The 20,401-nt window shown below is 45.7% G+C and overlaps 1 protein-coding gene across 1 annotated transcript in view; it reads right to left on the bottom strand.

The window, feature by feature from the left end:
• The window catches only part of ADAM15 (ADAM metallopeptidase domain 15), a gene marked incomplete in the record, with an annotated part of 36,943 nt that overhangs the window by 15,333 nt on the left and 1,209 nt on the right, over window positions 1-20,401 (bottom strand). The window contains 17 exon segments of the mRNA XM_087705117.1: window positions 717-858; window positions 2,881-2,992; window positions 3,955-4,026; window positions 4,492-4,645; window positions 5,708-5,816; window positions 6,333-6,528; window positions 6,780-6,872; window positions 8,502-8,676; window positions 9,924-10,072; window positions 11,011-11,092; window positions 12,435-12,604; window positions 13,794-13,862; window positions 14,759-14,824; window positions 15,541-15,706; window positions 16,948-17,024; window positions 17,506-17,584; window positions 19,436-19,518. Of these exon segments, the coding sequence (XP_087561243.1) occupies window positions 717-858; window positions 2,881-2,992; window positions 3,955-4,026; window positions 4,492-4,645; window positions 5,708-5,816; window positions 6,333-6,528; window positions 6,780-6,872; window positions 8,502-8,676; window positions 9,924-10,072; window positions 11,011-11,092; window positions 12,435-12,604; window positions 13,794-13,862; window positions 14,759-14,824; window positions 15,541-15,706; window positions 16,948-17,024; window positions 17,506-17,584; window positions 19,436-19,518 (1,994 nt within the window).

Below are 20,401 nucleotides of genomic sequence, written 5' to 3'. Positions count from 1 at the left end.
TTCCCTCTTTCTATTCCTTCCTTCCCTTCCTCCCTCTCTTGTCCTTCCTTCCTCCTTCCCTCTTTCTATTCCTTCCTTCCCTTCCTCCCTCTCTCATCCTTCCTTCCCCCCTCCCTTTTTCTATTCCTTCCTTCCCTTCCTCCCTCTCTCATCCTTCCTTCCTTTCCCCCGTCCCTCTTTCTATTCCTTCCTTCCCTTCCTTCCTCTCATCCATCCTTCCTTCCCCCTCCCTTTTTCTATTCCTTCCTTCCCTTCCTTCCTCTCTCATCCTTCCTTCCTTCCCCCCTCCTTCCCTTTCTATTCCTTCCTTCCCTTCCTCCCTCTCTCATCCTTCTTTCCCCCCTCCCTCTTTCTATTCCTTCCCTCCCTCCCTCTCTCTACTCCTTCCTTCCTTCTCCATCACTGTAGGTTTTCAAGAGGATATTTGACAGCCCTTTGTCTGGAATGGCCTGGGGGCTCCTGCCTGAGCAGGGGGCTGGACTAGAGGACCTCCAAGGTCCCTTCCAACTCCGACAACGTTCTCAATATTTTTTCCTCCCCCCTGCTTTAATATTTTACAGTACGAAGCTGACTCGAGTCGTCGGATACCAAGCCAGTACGCTTTCCGAAAATAAATTAAAACCACTCCGATCTGTTCGGGAAAGTTAAACCAAGTTGGCGTGGTGGTGTTGGAGCGGCGGGGGGGGGCGAGGAAGAGGAGGAAGAAGGGGGCTTACCTGTACTGACAACTGGTGCCCTTCCCAAACTGGCAGAGACGCTTGTGGACACCCAGGCGCTTGGCACAACACAGACCCACAACCAGCAACCCCGCCAGGAGGAGTGCGGTCACCACCAGCGCCGTCGAGGTCGCCCGGCTGGCTGTAAAGGGACAAAGCCACCGAGTGTTATCTCCCCTGCCAAGGCTGAACGGCGCATGCCGAACGCCGGGAAGGGGGGGGGGCAGCCGGGCATCACCACACAAAAGAAGCCTTGTGGTGCCCTGTAACAACCCCACCCCGCCCGGGGAAAAGATGCGTTTCTGAAAAGGAGAGGCGCAGGGGAGGGAAATCCCGTTTCCCCGATTTTCCCGCGCTGGGAGGGAGAGTTCGCGGGGTCGAAGGGCTACGTTGAGGGGTTACGTTTAGGGAGAGGAAACCCTGGGGGGAAATTGGAAAGAGACGGCATCGGAGCTGGGGAGGGGGAAGGCGTTGAGAAGCCAGGAGGATGGCGAAGGGCAAGGATTTGCGTGGGGGGCGTTGGCTGATTGTGGTGAGTTTGGATCTAACTTTTGCTTTTCGGGGTGGGGGATGGGGAGGGGAAATTTAGCCCTGGGTTGCCATGTATACAAACCAGCATTGTCTGTCTGTCTGTCTGTCTGTCTGTCTGTCTATCTATCTATCTATCTATCTATCTATCTATCTATCTATCTATCTATCTATCTATCTATCTATCTTCTCTCTCTTTCTCACCCATCTATCCACTATCCACCCATGATCCCTCTGTCTCTCTGTCTTTATCTATCTAGCTATCTTCTGTCTATCAGTCCACTGATATCTATCTATCCACCCACCCACCCATACATCTCACTCTATGTCCGTCTGTCCCTCTTATCTGTCCATTTATCCATCCATCCATCCACCTATCATCTGTCTGTCTGTCTGTCTGTCTATCTATCTATCTATCTATCTATCTATCTATCCATCCATCCATCCATCCATCCATCTATCTATCTATCATCTCTATGTTTCTTCCTTTCTTTCTTATTAATCTAATCTATCTATCTCTAATCTATATCTACCGTATCTATCTATCTATCTATCTATCTATCTATCTATCTATCTATCTATCTATCTATCCATCCATCCATCCATCTATATCTCTCTTATCTATCTAATCTATATCTACCATATCTATCTATCTATCATCTATCTATCTATCTATCTATCTATCTATCTATCTATCTATCTATCTATCTATCTATCTATCCATCCATCCATCCATCCATCTATCTATCTATCATCTCTATGTTTCTTCCTTTCTTTCTTATTAATCTAATCTATCTATCTCTAATCTATATCTACCGTATCTATCTATCTATCTATCTATCTATCTATCTATCTATCTATCTATCTATCTATCCATCCATCCATCCATCCATCTATATCTCTCTTATCTATCTAATCTATATCTACCATATCTATCTATCTATCTATCTATCTATCTATCTATCTATCTATCTATCTATCTATCATCTCTATGTTTCTTCCTTTCTTTCTTATTAATCTAATCTATCTCTAATCTATATCTACCGTATCTATCTATCTATCTATCTATCTATCTATCTATCTATCTATCTATCCATCCATCCATCCATCTATATCTCTCTTATCTATCTAATCTATATCTACCGTATCTATCTATCTATCTATCTATCTATCTATCTATCTATCATCTCTATGTTTCTTCCTTTCTTTCTTATTAATCTAATCTATCTCTAATCTATATCTACCGTATCTATCTATCTATCTATCTATCTATCTATCTATCTATCCATCCATCCATCCATCCATCCATCCATATCTCTCTTATCTATCTAATCTATATCTACCGTATCTATCTATCTATCTATCTATCTATCTATCTATCTATCTATCTATCATCTATCTATCTATCTATCTATCTATCTATCTATCTATCTATCTATCTATCTATCTATCTATCTATCTCTTCTATCTCTCATCTATCTAATCTACATCTACACGCAGGAACAAGTTGCCAGCCACGAAAACTTGGGTTTTGCAATCCAGGTGTGGAGGCATCTACAATCCACAATCCTTAATAAGTGTATCCGTGCATTTGATGTATTTGCAAACGCACTGCGCCCACTCTCCCTCGACTTACCTTCCCCTGGGGCGGGGGGCCCACTGTCCACACTGCCCCCAAGGCCCCCCGCCTGGCAGTGGGGCGGCGCCCACCCCGGCTCACAATGGCAGTGCCCTTTGTTGTTGCAAAGCTGCCGGTTGAAAAGAGAAGTCTTCGATCAGGGGCCACCAAATTCATCACTTTAAATCCCACGGACCCCCAATACGATCTGCCTAAGGACCGGCTGGGTGGGCGTGGCAAGGTGGTCATGTGACTGGGTGGGCGTGGCCAACTCAATGTCACTCACGTCGAGGGGTGCCCTGCCAGCCTGATTTCCCCCCCCTTTCAAGCTTCTAGTCCTCAGTTTTCAGCCCTCCACTCTCTTGTAAATTGCTCTTCCCTGAACCAATTATTGGTTACTTTAGATAAGTGTTTGGGTCTCCCATACTCCCCGCCCCGCTTCTCCCTTTCTCGCAAGTTTCTAGTCCTCAATACTTTTTGTTGAGGACTAGAAACTTTTTGCACAAAAGTAGTTGGGACAAGAGAGAAAATTAGCCAGTGTTTTAGCCAGAGAGAGACAGAGAGAAACAGAGAGAGAGAGAGAGAGAAACAGAGAGAGAAACAGAGAGAGAGAGAGCGAAACAGAGAGAGAGAGAAAGGGAGAGAGAGAGGGAGAGAGAGAGAGAGAGCGAAACAGAGAGAAAGAGAGAGAGAGGGAGAAAGAGAGCGAAACAGAGAGAGAGAGGGGGGGGGAGGGACAGGCTCATAGACACCCAGCCACCTTTCACACCTAACGCTAAAACTCCCAGTCTCCTAGTTTAGGTCTCCTTTCTTGATTCCCCCCCCCCTTTTCAAGTTTCTAGTCCTCAGTTTTCAGCCCTCCACTCTTTTGTAAATTGCTCTTCCCTGAACTGATTATTGGTTACTTTAGATAAGTGTTTGGGTCACGAGGCAGGTCTCCCATACTCCCCCACCCCTGCTTCTCCCTTTTTTCGCAAGTTTCTAGTCCTCAACTGGAAAAACAGTTTTTGAGAAAGGCAGAAGTGGGAGAAAATATATATATATATATATATATTTTCCCCCCACTTATATACAGTATATATAATCACTTACCCCTCGTCCGTTGCACTGGCATAGGGGTAATTTTAGCGAGGAAATGTCCTGGCATCGCTGGTTGATACAAACCTGGGAAAAAGAACATGGGTAGTCTTCAACTTACGACCATTCGTTTAACGACCGTTGGAAGTTACGGAGGTGCTGAAAAAGGGACTTAGGGAGAGTCCTCGCACTTATGACCAGGGAAGGATTTCCCCCCAACACACACAAACAGTCAAGGGATTAAAATTCAGGCATTTTGACAACCGTAAAACGAATTTACGATGGTTGTAGAATCCCCATTCAACAGGGGAAGCTGGATTTGTTTAACAACGGCGCAAAAAAGGTCATAAAATTGGGGGGGATGTGTGGAAAACTCGACTTAACTCCTGTTTTCACTTAGAGACCGACGTTCCAATGGGGGTCGTAATTTGAGGACTTCGTGCGGGGTGTGTGTGTGTCCTTTTATTAAGGCAGGGAAGCAATTCTCGCTGACACCACCCCCCCATAAAAAAACACCTCTTGGCCACAAAAATCCACCTGAGCCTCACTCACTTTGTTAGGACCGCAATTTGTCCCGGTTAACGCCCAGGTTTCCTCGACCACGTCGGTTTCCACGACGACCCTCAGAGCATCCCGGAGGCAGTTGGATGTTCTAACGGTCCCGTTGTGTTTTTTCTCGCACTGCAGCTGACCACACCGGACGTCACTGTGGGGGAAGAGACGGGAGGTCATTTCTGCTCGGGTCCCTTCATGTTTCTAGTCCTCAGTTTTTTTTAAATTTCATTTTAAAAAGAGGCCAGGCCCCGCCCACTTCAAAACCTGCGTTCCCGCCAACATTCCACCTTACTTTGAGAGTTTTAATTGCCGCGGCTTTTACTATTTTGTGACATTTTTCCGCAGATTTGCCGCAGACGTAATAAAATCCATGCCACTCCGTGCGCTATTGATTTACCGACTCGGCTGACGGCCGCGGCGGAGCCCAGAATTTCCGCTGCTCAGCGAAGCAGTTCTTCACCAGGCTTTTCCCCGTTTTACCACCTCCCCTGTCACTGCTGTTAAGTGAATCACTGCTAAGGCCGTCACGCGGCCGTTAAGCGAATCCTGACTTGGCTCGTCTGAGGTCGCAAAAAACGGGATGCTGCGATCGTCATAAAGACGAGCGCTGGAATTTGGATCACGGGAACACGGGGTGTGAAACCGTCCCCTATTTTCAGCGCCGTTGCAACATCCAACGGTCACTAAACAGACGATTTAGGGTAAATCTAGATGTGACTCAGAGATTTCAGTGATGCCGTACGGCGTTCTGATCTTTAAACTATATATTTTTTAAAATTAACTTTCTTCGCAGATTTTTTAAATTATTTTTCCCCTTCTACAACACCTTACAGTCATTACATCAACATTGTTATGTCCTCATACCTGTACATGTATATAATATTTCGCTTCTATATTTACACACCTTTATACACAGTTCTATATATATTTATATATCTATATTGTTTTTTTGGCTTAATTAATGTTATTCTTGTTTTGCAGCCATTTGTACCCATTGTTCCAAATTTCACAATATTCCGACTCTTCTTTTATCTTTTAATTTCAGTGTTAATTTATCCATCTCTGCACATTCCAAAGTTTTTTTTAATCACTAATTCGTCCGAGGGGGTAATTATTTTGTTTCCAGCATTGGGCAAATGCTATTCTAGCTGTAGTTAATTAACTTTCACCGTGCGGGGGGAAAAGAATTGTGGGGAGCAGAGATGGTGCTTACCTCTTGGCGCAGGAAATGTAGGATCCGTCAGGATTCTGCCCACAGTTGCCCCGGGCATCTCCCCTCTGATTTAAGGATGCCACGCAGCCCTCCGACGTGGGAACTGCATCTTGGGAGAGGGGGGAAATGAACATTAAAAAAAGGGAACAAAAGCGAATAAATGCCATCCAGCTACAGGGCTCAAAAGCTGGGCACCTCAACTAAGGTAGGATAAAGTGTCATCAAATGAATCGGGGTAAATAAAACAATTATATTCCTTCTAGAAATTTGGCCTGCCACACTTTCTCTTATTTCATTATGCGGTTTCCTTAGTAGAGTTGATGGGAGGTGGGAATAGACAGGAGTAGGATTGTGGAATGTATTGTTGTCATTCTTTACTAGAAGGCAAGGTCGTCTTTTGTCTCCTCACTTTTACACCTGACCGGAAGCGGCTGGGTGGTGACACCAGCGTGGAAGAAGAAGATTGGACCATGTGATGGATTTGTGGGTGTGGGGACAAGATCACGAACTTTCAACTGGGTGGGATTCTGATGTCATTTCCAGAATCGGAACAAGGCTTCCAATGGCGGTCGTACTTTTGAGGACGGCCTGTATTCTACGCAGGCGGGATCGAACCTCATCTTACCGGGACCCCAACGGGCTTGGCACTGGCTTAAGTATGTGGGGCAGAAGCCCCTGTGGCACACCGCCTTCCCGCCTTCGCACACGATGCCATCCTGCTTGTAGAAGTTTGCCGGGCAGAGTGGGGAAGTCCCGTCGCAGAATTCGGGCAGATCGCATTCGCTCTGGACTGGACGGCACGTATGTCCGGCACTGCGTAGCTACACGAGGGGGAAACAGAAGGAGGGGGGGGAGGGAATTACCAACGCAGGTAGTCCTCGACTTAACGACGGTTCACTTTGTGACCGTCCAAAACTGACAACAGCACTGAAAAAAAAAGGACCGTTTTCCCACGGTCACGCGATCCAAATTCATTCCTGGCAGAATCCCAATTTGCATCTCAAAGGGGCTCAGGATGAAGGAAGGGGTTCCCCGCTCCCCCCCCCGCATTTTTTTGGGGGGGGCACCTTACCTTGCATTGGTGACAGCAAGATTGCCCGGTGGCACATTGGGCTCCTGGCATCAATTGGCAAGTGGTGGCATTGCAACAAGGATCATTACACTCCTGGCGAGGGAAGGAAGGAAAAAAATGGAAAGGGGAAATAATAATAGCAGTTAGACTTATATACCGCTTCATAGGGCTTTCAGCCTTCTCTAAGCGGTTTACAGAGTCGGCATATCGCCCCCAACAACACTCCGGGTCCTCATTTCACCCACCTCGGAAGGATGGAAGGCTGAGTCAACCTTGAGCCGGTGAGATTCGAACCGCCGAACTGCAGATAACAGTCAGCGGAAGTGGCCTGCAGTACTGCACCCTAACCACTGCGCCACCTCGGCTCTTAATAATAATAACAACGAGGAGGAGGAGGAGGAGGAGGAGGAGGAGGAGGAGGCCCCCATATAATCCCTTGTGGGTTGGAATCTGGGCAACTAAAATGGAGCTTACTGACCAGATGCCCTTCCTGTTGCCAGAGAGGAGTTTTCCCCCACCCAGCAGATATATTATCATTGTGCCGAGAGAGAAAGAAATATGTGCCTCTACCGAGAATTGAACTCATAGCCTCCAGATTGTGAGGCGAGAGCAGCTCCGCCACAAAGGGGAAATAATAATAATAATAATAATAATAATAATAATAATAATAATAATAATAATTCATAATAATTGATAAAATCAAGAATGGAGAGTTGGCAGAACAAAGCACTGCATGGCCAATTTCTGGAAAAAATAAAAGATAAAGTGGACAGTGAACAAACTTGGTTATGGTTAACAACAGGTACATTAAAGAAAGAAACAGAGTCACTAATCCTGGCTGCGCAAGAACAAGCTATCCGCACAAATGCCATTAAGGCCAAAATTGAAAAATCCTCTGATGATGCCAAATGCAGACTTTGCAAAGAAGCTGACGAAACTGTTGATCACATCCTCAGCTGCTGTAAAAAAATCATGCAGACTGATTATAAATTGCGGCACAATTCAGTAGCACAAATGATCCATTGGAATTTGTGCAAAAATTATAATATTAAAACAGCAACAAACTGGTGGGAACATCAGCCTGAAAAAGTCGCCGAAAATCAGATGGTCAAGATCTTGTGGGATTTCCGTATACAAACCGACAAAATACTGGCGCATAATACACCAGACATCACACTGGTTGAGAAAAAACAAGGTCACAATCATAGACATCGCAATACCCGGTGATAGCAGGGTCGCCGAGAAGGAACAGGAAAAAAATCGCGAAATACCAGGACTTAAAAATCGAAATTCAACGACTATGGCACAAACCAGCCGTGGTAATTCCAGTGGTAATTGGCACACGGGGGGCTATTCCAAAAGCACTGGAATTACATTTAAAACAGTTAAAAATTGACAAAATCACCATCAGTCAAATGCAAAAAGCCGCACTGCTTGGATCTGCACGCATATTACGAAAATACGTTACGACGTCCTAGGCCCCTGGGTGGGGGCCCGACTAGTAACCAATGCCAAATCCGGCGAAACAACTGGCCGCTGTGATACAATTGTAGTATAATAATAATAATAATAATTGGATTAAATCGACTGCTTGGATTAAAGAAAAGAATGGAATTAGTTTTGGAAACCATTTCTGGACTCTATGCTCGTGGTGGGTGGGAAAAATGGAACTTTGTTAGCCCCGAAGTGAGGAAGAGGTTGTGGTCTCTGGTTCCCTCTTACCAAAAAGAGGCCGCAATCACACTGTTCATCGGATTCTACCAAGAGGTTGCCGCAACGGGATTTCACCAAGCGGGCTGGTTCGGGCTGGTCGAGGAGGCACCCGACTTGGTTGCTCCGGAGGATTTCTTGGAAGCGCTGTTGGCTGCAGGTGCTGAAGCTCAAGCCGGGCATAATCCTAATGAAGGAAAGAAAGGAAGGGTTTTGGGGACAAGCCTGACTTAAAAGGTTGTGGGAAATCAGAATGACAGACTAACAAGAGTTAGAAGGGACCTTGGAGGTCTTCTAGTCCAGCCTCCTGCTCAGAAGACAGAAGGAAGGAGGGAAGGAGGGAGGGAGGGAGAGAAGGAAGGAAGGAAGGATAACAGAATAACAGAGCTGGAAGGGACCTTGGAGGTCTTCTAGTCCAATCCTCTGCTCAGAATACAGAAGGAGGGAGGGAGGGAGGGAGGGAGGGAGGGAGGGAGGGAAGGAAGGATAACAGAATAACAGAGCTGGAAGGGACCTTGGAGGTCTTCTAGTCCAACCCCCTGCTTAGAATACAGAAGGAAGAAGGGAGGGAGGGAGGGAGGGAGGGAGGGAGGGAGGGAGGGAGGGAAGGAAGGAAGGAAGGAAGGAAGGAAGGAAGGAAGGAAGGAAGGAAGGAAAGAAGGATAACAGAATAACAGAGCTGGAAGGGACCTTGGAGGTCTTCTAGTCCAACCCCCTAGGTCCACCTATTCTCCAAAGCCCCTGAAGCCAAGATGAGAAGCAACAGATGGAAACTAACCAAGGAGAGAAGCAAGCTGGAATGAAGGAGAAACACCCTAATAGTGAGAACAATTAACCAGTGGAACCGCTTGCCACCAGAAATTGTGACTGCTCCATAACTGGACGTTTTAAAGAAGATGTTGGATTATCCATTTGTCTGAAGTGGTGTAGGGTTTCCTGCCGAAGCAGGGGGTTGGACTAGAAGACCTCCAAGGTCCCTTCCAAATCCTTCCTTCCTTCCTTCCTTCCTTCCTTGCTTGCTTCCTTTCCTTCCTTCCTTCCTTCCTTCCTTCCTTCCTTCCTTCCTTCCTTCCTTCCTTCCTTCCTTCCTGTTGTATTAGAAGACCTCCAAGGTCCCTTCCAGCTCTAATATTCTATTATCCTTCCTGCCTTCCTTCCTTCTCTAAATTTCTCTTTTTCTCTTTTTTCTTTCCTTTATTTCTTCTTTCTTTCTCTAAATTTCTTTTCCTTCCTTCCTTCCTTCCTTCCTTCCTTCCTTCCTCCCTCCCTCCCTCCCTCCCTTTCAACTCTTTCAATAATAACAATTATTCCGTTTTTCATTTCCAACCCTCCAGAAAGTTTCAAATCCCTCCTAAATAAAATCCCCAGCTTCCTGAAAACAAAGTAGAAAAACGGAAGCCCACTTCGGGAGTCCGAAGGGAGTAGTGCTCTCACCCTGTTGGTGGTTCCATAATGCACTTCCGGCTCTGGGGACGGGTGGAAGTGTTGCAGCCGCAGCCGTCGGTGTCGTGGGCGAGACCGAGATTGTGGCCCAGTTGGTGTGAAAGAGTGGAAGCCATGATTAAAGAGCTAACGGAATGGCCCTGGGAGGGAAAAAACAAACCAGGATTCGGGAAAAAGGGAATTGTGCACCTCCAACGTCATAAAAACAATACGTTTCCAAAGGCCCTGACTTATGACGATTCGTTTAGCAACCATTCGACGTTAAAATAAGTGACTTGCGGGCTGGTCCTCACTCTTACGACCATCGCTGCCTTCTCATGGCCACGCAGTCATCATTCAGAAGCCACTTAATGTAAGTACGTTTAAATGTAAGTGGCCGTCGCATCATCCTGGGATGCTTTAACTGTCATCAATTTGTGCCGGTCATCAAATTTTAATCACCTGACCCTCGGGGGAATCTTGCGATGGTCACAAGTGTGAGGATTGGTCGTAACCCACCCACCCCTTTTTAAGTGCCTGTCGCTTGGAATGGATGCTGAAAGGAATGGTTGTACGTTGAGAATTATCTGTATTCCGAAAGCAAAGATTTTCGGAGTTTTCTTTAACCAGATTTATTGAAAGGGAAAGAAGCATTAAGTTACGTAAAGGTTCCCCTCGCACATGCGTGCTAGTCGTTCCCGACTCTAGGGGGCGATGCTCATCTCTGTTTCAAAGCCGAAGAGCCAGCGCTGTCCGAAGACGTCTCTGTGGTCATGTGGCCGGCACGACTCAACGCCGAAGGCGCATGGAACGCTGTTCCCTTCCCACCAAAGGTGGTTCCTATTTTTCTACTCGCATTTTTTACGTGCTTTCGAACGGCTAGGTTGGCAGAAGCTGGGACAAGTCACGGGAGCTCACTCCGTTACACGGCGCTAGGGATTCGAACCGTCGAACAGCCGACCTTTCTAACCGACAAGTTCAGCGTCTTGTCGAGGTCGCTCCGGAGTAAGCAGCCGGAGGGAGTAAAAAATTGGCCCCTTGTGGATGTTTTTCCAAGCCCCATTTCCCCCCCGGGCTCCGAGAAGCCCCTTTGACTCACCATGCTGACCCCCCCGGAGCGTTTAGAACAGACCGATCCTTGGGTCGATGCGCCAATGACGCCGGCGGGAAACGGAGGACCACTATGGCCGAAAAGGAAACCGGGAAAGTTTGCACGAATAAATGCAAAAATAAATCAAATAAAATTTTCTTTCTTTCTTTCACTTTCTTTCCGTCCCTTTTTCTCCCCCTCTTCCTCCTCTCTCTTTTTCTTCTTCCTTCTTCCCTTCCATCCTTCCTTTCTTCCACCCTCCTTCCTTCTGTTACTTCCTTCTCTCTTTCTCTCCTGTTCTTCTCACTCTCTTTCCTTTCTCTCTCTCTCTTTCTTGCCATCCTCCTTTTCCTTTCTCTCTCTCTTTCTCTTTCTTCCATCCTCCTTCCTTCTGTTACTTCCTTCTCTCTTTCTCTTTTCTTCTTCTTCTCTCTCTCTTTCCTTTCTCTCTCTCTTTCTTGCCATCCTCCTTTTCCTTTCTCTCTTCTCTTTCTCTTTCTTCCACCCTCCTTTCTTTTACTTCCCTCTTCTCTCCTTTTCTTCTCTCTCTTTTTCTTTTCTCTCTCTCTCTTTCTTGCCATCCGCCTTTTCCTTTCTCTCCTCTCTTTCTCTTTCTTCCACCCTCCTTCCTTCTGTTACTTCCTTCCGTCTTTCTCTCCTTTTCTTCTCTCTTTTTCTTTTCTCTCTCTTTCTTGCCATCCGCCTTTTTCCTTTCTCTCCTCTCTTTCTCTTTCTTCCACCCTCCTTCCTTCTGTTACTTCCTTCCCTCTTTCTCTCCTTTTCTTCTCTCTCTTTTTCTTTTCTCTCTCTCTCTCTTTCTTGCCATCCGCCTTTTCCTTTCTCTCCTCTCTTTCTCTTTCTTCCACCCTCTTTCCTTCTGTTACTTCCTTCCGTCTTTCTCTCCTTTTCTTCTCTCTCTTTTTCTTTTCTCTCTCTCTCTTTCTTGCCATCCTCCTTTTCCTTTCTCTCTTCTCTTTCTCTTTCTTTTTTCCCTCCTTCCTTCCTTTCCTTAATTCCTTCCTCCTTCCTTCCCTCCCCCTCCTCTCTTTGCACTCAGTTAATTAAATATATATATATACACATATATACATATATATATATACACACACACATACATACATACATATTTATATTTTAAAAATAGCAATAGCAGTAGACTTATATACCACTTCATAGGCCTTTCAGGCCTCTCTAAGCGGTTTACAGAGAGTCAGCATATTGCCCCCAACAATCTGGGTCCTCATTTTACCCACCTCGGAAGGATGGAAGGCTGAGTCAACCCTGAGCCGGTGAGATTTGAACCGCTGACCTGCTGATCTAGCAGTAGCCTGCAGTGCTGCATTTAACCACTGCGCCACCTTGGCTCCAAGCCACTAGCCAAGTGGCTAGTCCTCTTGCTGACCCCAAGATGCTGCGTGCACCTGACAACTTACACAATGAGCTGAACGTTGTCGTGAGGAATCTGAGGGAGCAAAACCTTCTCTCTCCACTCCAGGAACCGCCGGAGAATCTCTTTTGCGGTTCCGTTTGTCGACACCCGATTGCCGATATTCCAGACTTCGGCTCCGATGAGAGCCACCCGCAGGCCCAGCAGCCTGTAGAACTGGAAGGGGAAAATAACAATAATCGGATTTTGGACACCAAATGGGGAACGGTTGTATGTTGAGAACCAGCTGTATAATGTATAATAATAATAATTATTATTTTAAACCCCCTTTTAATTGGTTTTAGCCTCCTTCCTTGCATTCCGGATTAGATTCCACAGGCAGGCCTTTCCCATTGGGGCGCTAAATCCAGAGGTAGGTAAGATGGAATGGAGGGTTTCCCCTTGGCTTAGAATAACAGAGTTGGAAGGCACCCTTGGAGGTCATCTAGTCCAACCCTCTGCTCGGGCAAGAGTCCCTGTATTATTTCTTACAAATGGCTGCCCAGTCTCTTCTTGAAAACTTCCAGTGATGGAGAGGGAGAGGGAGAAAGGGAGGGAGGGAGGAAGGAAGGGAAGGAGGGAGGAAGGCAGGTGGAAGGGAAAAGGGAAGAAAGGAGGGAGGGAAAGAGAAATGGAAGGAAGGAAGAAGGAAGGAAGGAAGGAAGGTGGGAGGGAGGGAGGAAAGGAGGGAGAAATGGAAGGAAGGATTGAGGAAAGAAGGAAGGTGGAAAGGAGGGAAGAGGGAAGGAAGGAAGGCAGGGAAGAAGGAAGGAAGGAACGTGGGAGGGAAGAGGGAAGGAAGGAAGGAAGGAGGGAGGGAAGAGGGAAGGAAGGAAGGGGGGAGGGAAGGAAGGCAGGGAAGAGGGAAGGAGGGAGGGAGAAATGGAAGGAAGGAAGGCGGGAGGGAGGGAAGAGGGAAGGAAGGAAGGCAGGGAAGAGGGAAGGAAGGTGGGAGAGAGGGAGGGAAGGAAGGAAGGAAGGAAGGAGGAAAGAAGGAAGGCAGAAAGGAGGAAAGAGGGAAGGAAGGAAGGCAGGGAAGAGGGAAGGAAGGTGGGAGGGAGGGAAGAGGGAAGGGAGGGAGGGAGGAAGAATAGCAGAATCACAGAATTGGAAGGGAAATTTCTCCTCATTTCTAGGTTAAATCTCCCCTTGAATGGGAACTCATCCAGGAGAGAAGCAGCCAGGAATTCAGGAGAAACTTCCTAAACAGTGAGGACAATTAATCAGTGGAACAGCTTGCCACCAGAGGTTGTGGGTGCTTCATCCCTGGAGGCTTTTAAGAAAAGACTAGGCAGGCACTTATCAGAAATAATATCGCGTTTCAGGCCAAGGGGGGAAAAAAATGAATGTCAGGATCATGGCTCACCCCGTCCATGTGGCTGGCGATTTCCAGGATCCGCGTTCGAGTCCGGTTGAGGTTCGGATCCAGCTTGAACTGAAAGACAGAACGATTGGTGGCAGAAGTGGGATACGCGTGGGATCGAAAGGGAGTTTTTGGGGTGGGGGGGCATAACCAAATCTATGGGATTCCTTGAGGGAAAGAAAGAAAAAGAAATAAAGGAAGAAAGGAAGGAAGGAAAGAAAGAGACACAAAAAAGAAAGAAAGGAAAAGAAAGGAAAGAAAGAGGGAGAGACACAAGAAAGAAAGGAAAGGAAGAAAAAGGAAAGAATGGAAAGAAAGAAAGAAAGAAAAGAAAGAAAGAGAGAGAGTGACAAAAGAAAGTAAGCAAGGAAAGAAAGAAAAAGAAAGGAAAGAAAGAGGGAAAGACAAAAAAGAAAGAAAGAAAAAGAAAGAAAGGAAAGAAAGAAAGAGGGAGAGACACAAAGGAAAGAAAGAAAGAAAGAAAGAAAGAAGGAAGGAAAGAAAGAGACACAAAAAAGAAAGAAAGGAAAAGAAAGGAAAGAAAGAGGGAGAGACACAAGAAAGAAAGGAAAGGAAGAAAAAAGAAAGAAAGAAAGGAAAGAAAGAAAGAGAGAGAGAGACAAAAGAAAGTAAGCAAGGAAAGAAAGAAAAAGAAAGGAAAGAAAGAAAGAAAGAAAGAGGGAGAGACACAAGAAAGGAAAGAAAGAAAGAAAGAAAGAAAGAAAGAAAGAAAGAAAGAAAGAAAGAAAGAAAGAAAGAGAAAGACAACTTATAACCACAATTCAGCCCAAAATTTTGGTTGCTAAGCAAGAGCGTCGTTCAGTGAGTCCCACCACATTTTTACAAGTTGGCCACGCCCACCCGGTCACAGGACCGCCAGGCCACGCCCACAAAATAGGTAGTAAAATATTTTTGCAGCCCACCCCCTGGTCTGGGGGCAAATTGGGGAGGGGGAAGGCAATCCTCACCTCGGCGTGGTCGGCCACTATCACCAGCTCCACATAGCCACGTTCGGTCTCTGCTTCTCGCTTTACCTGGGAGGAAAGATGGAGGGCAAGGTTCTGAGTTCGAGACCCAATCGGGCGCGTCGGATAACATCGGACAAATATACAGGTGGAAATTAATAACGAACAAAACTCCAGCTCAAAAAGACTCCCTTTTCTGTCTTTAAGGTTTAAATACAGGCAGTCCTCTACTTAGCGACCATTCGAAGTTACGACGGCAGTGAAAAAACGAACGTACGACCATTCCAGCATCCTTAAAAATTTCAGACACACGGCAACTCATGATGGACGCAGCGTCCCCACACAGATGGGGAGGCCGCTTAACGACGCGTGTCTTACTTAGCAGCGATTCAGTGGCAAGGAAAGGTTGTAAAAAGGAGCCGAACGCACTGTCTCACTTAGCCACCGAAATTTGGGGGCTCGGTTGTGGTCGTAAGTCAAGGACCAGCTGTCTGCCAAAAGGGGAAGGGAGAGAATTTGATCCCAGGCAGAAAAATCTTTTTTTTTAAAATCTCTGATTTGACCAGAGATTCCTATGAAAAAATTGGGGAAAATTTGGGGGGGGAAACCAGAAAAAGGAAAGTATTTTTTCTGGGTCTCCCCCCCCCAAATGGTTTTAGAAAAAAATAGGGGAGGGGGGATGGGAAACACCCCCCCACCTGCTTTTATGGCTCCTCTCCCCCCCCCCCAAAGGCCTTCCCATCTCTACTCTGGAGTTTACATTTTAAATTTTAATTCCACCTTACCCGTTGCGACGGCGCCCTCTTTGACTCCGGGTGTGGGTGAAACTGTCTGCTCTGCGTGCAAACTCCAGTAGCCGGCTTCATTCCCTCCAGTCGGTAGGCCTTTGTCTGCCCATCTGGGGTAGACTCCAAGCTGTAGCTTCTAAACTGGGAGACGGTAAGGAGACCACTGGGTGATCACCCCCACAAAAAAATAACAACAACAAAGAGAGAGAGAACAGCCGTGTTTAAAAGTGCCGTATGACAGAGTGGGTAATTTCGGCATTTTTTTTTGTCAAATTTGGTCCTCCGGTTGTTTGTTTTGTTCTCCCCCCCCCCGCCCCGCCCACATCAATAAACATTATCCGATTGCAGCTCGCCGCTTTAAGCTTGCCGAGCACGGATTACGGCTTAAAGCGTTTATTTGGGATGGTTTTAAGGTTAGCCCCTGGTTGGGGGATGATGGGATTTGCAGTAGGGTCGTCCTCAGGGAGTCCTGGAAGATCAAGAAAAGGCGGGACCCCCCTCCCCCCCAAGGCCTCCGGAACGTCAAGGAGAAAGTGAAAGTGAAAGCCAGGGGAGGGGGAGGATAAAGTGAAAGTGAGCATGGAGGAGAGGAAGGAGAAAGCGAAAGCGAAAGGGGAAGGGCAAAATGAAAGTGAAACTGAACCAGGAGGAAGGGGAAAGTGAAAGTGAAAGCCAGGGGAGGGGAGGATAAAGTGAAAGTGAACACGGAGGAGAGGAAGGAGAAAGCGAAAGGGAAAGATAAAATGAAAGTGAAACTGAACAAGGAGGAAGGAGAAGGTGAAAGCAAAGGGAGGGGAAGGAGAAAGTGAAAGTGAAACTGAGCCAGGAGGAAGGAGAAAGTGAAAGCCAAGGGAGGGGAAGGATAAAATGAAAGTGAGCATGGAGGAGAGGAAGGAGAAAGCAAAAGCGAAAGGGAAGGATAAAATGAAAGTGAAACTGAACAAGGAGGAAGGGGAAAGTGAAAGTGAAAGCCAAGGGAGAGGGAAGGAGAAAATGAAAGTGAAACTGAACCAGGAGGAAGGAGAAAGTGAAAGCAAAGGGAGGGGAAGGATAAACTGAAAGTGAACACAGAGGAGAGGAAGGAGAAAGCAAAAGGGAAGGATAAAATGAAAGTGAAAGTGAACAAGGAGGAAGGGGAAAGCGAAAGCAAAGGGAGGGGAAGGGAAGGATAGCATGAAAGTGAATCGAGGAAGAACGCAAAAGGGAAGGGTGAGGAAGGCAAGGGAAGGAAAAAACGAAAGGAGAGAATGAACAAGGAGGAGAGAAAGGAGAACGGGAAAGGAAAAGTGAGGGAGGGGAAGGAAAGGATAACATGAAAGTGGAAATGGAGAAAGGAGGAGAAAGCGAAAGCGAAAGTGAAAGCAGAGCAGTGCTCCATTCTCCCCCAATTTTGCCCCTCCTTACCTTAAACCCGAACAAACGCAGATGTGAGCCCAAGAGTCGGGGTACCCTCGAATGCTACCCCGATAACAGCAGTTGCTCTAAAATAAAAAATCCAAAATAAATAAATAAACCAAAACAGAAGAAAAAGCTTAAATCTTAATTCAGCTGAAACGAAGCATAACGTTTCTTTTTTTTTTTTTTTGCAAGTTAGAAAAGATAAAACAAGCCACAGTTTAACGGGTGGAATCCCGGCTTGTTCAAGGCAGGACAGAGAGCGCGGATAAACCAAGGTTTAACCCCCCCAGGTCTGCTGAAAGCTACCCCTCCCGACAGAATAAGCAGCTGGGGAGGGGGGGTGTCAGCCGTGACCTCCCACATCTTTAGATGCCAGTTTTTTGAGCCACCTCAATGGGGCATTTTATGTGAAAACACCCACTGTGGATGAATTCAACTATCAGACCATCCTTGGGGCTGTTAGGACAAGCCAGTGGAACCTCCAGCTCCAGGAACAGTCTACCTCTGGACGGCTGCATTCCACTGAATACGTAGAAAACCGGAGAAAATAAACCTGAGTCTTACCTCTGGGTTGGCGGGACGCACCGTTCTGGTCCCGTTCGGGAGATAGTAGGCGAACCCCGAGCTGCCCATCATCAGTTCCCTGCGAAGGAAGTACAAGCCAAGATTGAACGGAAATGCCGTCACGGCAAGCCTTCTATGTTGGGGTCTTTCCTCAGCTCCAGATCCGTTCTTATTTCCGTTTGATTTCAAACCCTGCTTTTCTCTCTCCTTCAAACGCCTGGTTCTTTTTCCACGGCGTTTTAAGGCAGACTGCTCCTGCCTATGGAAGCTCTGTTAAAATGCTCAGGGCTGGAGCGTCCCCGGTGCATTGGTGCCTTTCTCTCACTTTTTAGGAAGTGATTCTGTGCTTTTCTTTTTAAAAAAAAACCTGAATCTGAATTTATATTTGGATATAGAACCCCAGGATCAGAGGGTCCCTTGAGGTCATCCAGCCCAACCCCCCCGGCTTAGGACAGGTCTCCCCATTCAAACACCTCCAATAACTTTGATTCGGTGTACAATTTAATCATTTATCATCTATCTATCTATCTATCTATCTATCTATCTATCTATCTATCTATCTATCTATCTATCTAATCTATTATATCTATATCTATATCTATATCTATATCTATTATATCTATATCTATATCTATCTATCTATCTATCTCTATTATATCTATTTCTATCTCTATATCTCTATATCTATCTATCTATCTATCTATCTATCTATCTATCTACCTATCTATACCTATATCTATATCTATATCTATATCTATCATCTATTTCTATCTATCTATCTATCTATCTATCTATCTATCTATCTATCTATCTATCTATCTATCTATCTATCTATCTATCTATCTAATCTATCTAATCTATTATATCTATATCTATTATATCTATATCTATTATATCTATATCTATATCTATCTATCTATCTATCTCTATTATATCTATTTCTATCTCTATCTCTATATCTCTATATCTATCTATCTATCTATCTATCTATCTATCTATCTATCTATCTACCTATACCTATACCTATACCTATACCTATATCTATATCTATCATCTATCTATTTCTTTCTATCTATCTATCTATCTATCTATCTATCTATCTATCTATCTATCTATCTATCTATCTATCTATCTATCTAATCTATCTAATCTATTATATCTATATCTATTATATCTATATCTATTATATCTATATCTATATCTATCTATCTATCTATCTATCTATCTATCTATCTATCTATCTATCTACCTACCTACCTACCTACCTACCTACCTATCAATCAATCATCTACCTACCTACCTATACCTATCTACCATCTATGTATCTACCTACCTAGCAATAGCAATAGCAGTTAGACTTATATACCACTTCATAGGGCTTTCAGCCCTCTCTAAGCGGTTTACAGAGTCAGCATATTGCCCCCAAGAACAATCCGGGTCCTCATTTTACCCACCTCGGAAGGATGGAAGGCTGAGTCAACCCTGAGCCGGTGAGATTTGATCAGCTGAACTGCTGAACTGCAGTCAGCTGAAGTAGCCTGCAGTGCTGCATTTAACCACTGCGCCACCTCGGATAGATAGGTACCTACCTACCTATCTATCATCTATCTACCTATCTATCTATCTATTTCTATCTATCTATCTATCTATCTATCTATCTATCTATCTATCTATCTATCTATCATCTACCTACCTACCTACCTACCTACCTATTTCTTTCTATCTATCATCTATCTATCTATCTATCTATCTATCTATCTATCTATCTATCTATCTATCTATCTATCTATCTATCTATCATCTATCTATCTATCTATCTTTCGGCTTTAGAAATGACAGGCTGACCCTCTCTAGGATTTGGGGGACCTCAATCCAAGTGGAAGACCCCTACCGTGTCACCGCAGACTCTGGAACTCCCCCCCCCACTCACCGATTCTGTGCCAAATCTAGAAGGAGACCCTCCCCTTCCACTTCTAACGCAAGTTGCAGCCGAGTGGGGAAATGGTCAGGACCCTAAAAAAAAAGAGAAGAGGAGAATTGGGAGGGGGAGAAATAAGGAGGGGAGACGCCCCCCCCCCCACCCTCAATTTTTTGAAGCAGGGGGCTTGGGAGGTTCCCGCACGCCTGGCTGGGGGAAGCTGCCCTTTTGTCAGTTTGGGGTGGGGTCTCGATCTGCCACATTCCCTTCCCTGCCCCACCCAGGGTTTTCCTGCCCTACAGTAATAGGCGGAAATGGTTCGGAGACTCCCGAACATCCGTGGCACGGGGTGAGGGGGGGGGCACACCATAGGGAAGAAGGTGGGGGGGAACAGCGAGGCAGAGCAGATGAGCCCATCTAACCGGCTCAACCGGCCAGCTGCCGAAACCAGCTTGCGATTCTTACGCCTTGTCTCGTGTCTGCCAAAATCGCAAAAAATCGGTGTACTTCAAGACACTGGGGAAGATTTTATGATTGGTTAGAGAAAGGGATTTAGAAAAGAAAGCGAGAGAAAAGATATATATATATATATATAAAACCCTCGAGACGTATTAAATGGAAAAAGGGGGGGGAGAGAATAAAAAAGAAAGTATGAATATATATGTTCAAGAATGAGATTTAGAGGGGGGTAAATAGTTAGGACGTGATAGTGAAGAAAAAAGGATAACGAAGGAAAGGATAAGCATAAAATTATAACAGAGTTTGCGGGAATACCATCCGGAAAATACAGCGTCGTTGAAAAGAGATAATCAAAACAACAGAAAGGGAAAGGAAGGGAGGAGGAGAGGAAAAGAGAGGAAAGGAAGAGAGGAGGAGAGGAGAAGAGAGGAAAGGGGAGAGAAGGAAGAGTGAGGAAAGGAGAGGAAGGAAGGAATAGAAAGAGGGCAGGAAGGGGAAGAGGAAGAGAGGAGGAGAGGG

This window comes from Thamnophis sirtalis, unplaced genomic scaffold (assembly GCF_051295495.1).
Source record: "Thamnophis sirtalis isolate CommonGarterSnake01/CBP01778 unplaced genomic scaffold, rThaSir2_p1.2 scaffold_2, whole genome shotgun sequence".
Classification (NCBI taxonomy): domain Eukaryota; kingdom Metazoa; phylum Chordata; class Lepidosauria; order Squamata; family Natricidae; genus Thamnophis; species Thamnophis sirtalis.
This window is presented reverse-complemented; position numbering and strand designations above follow the sequence as displayed.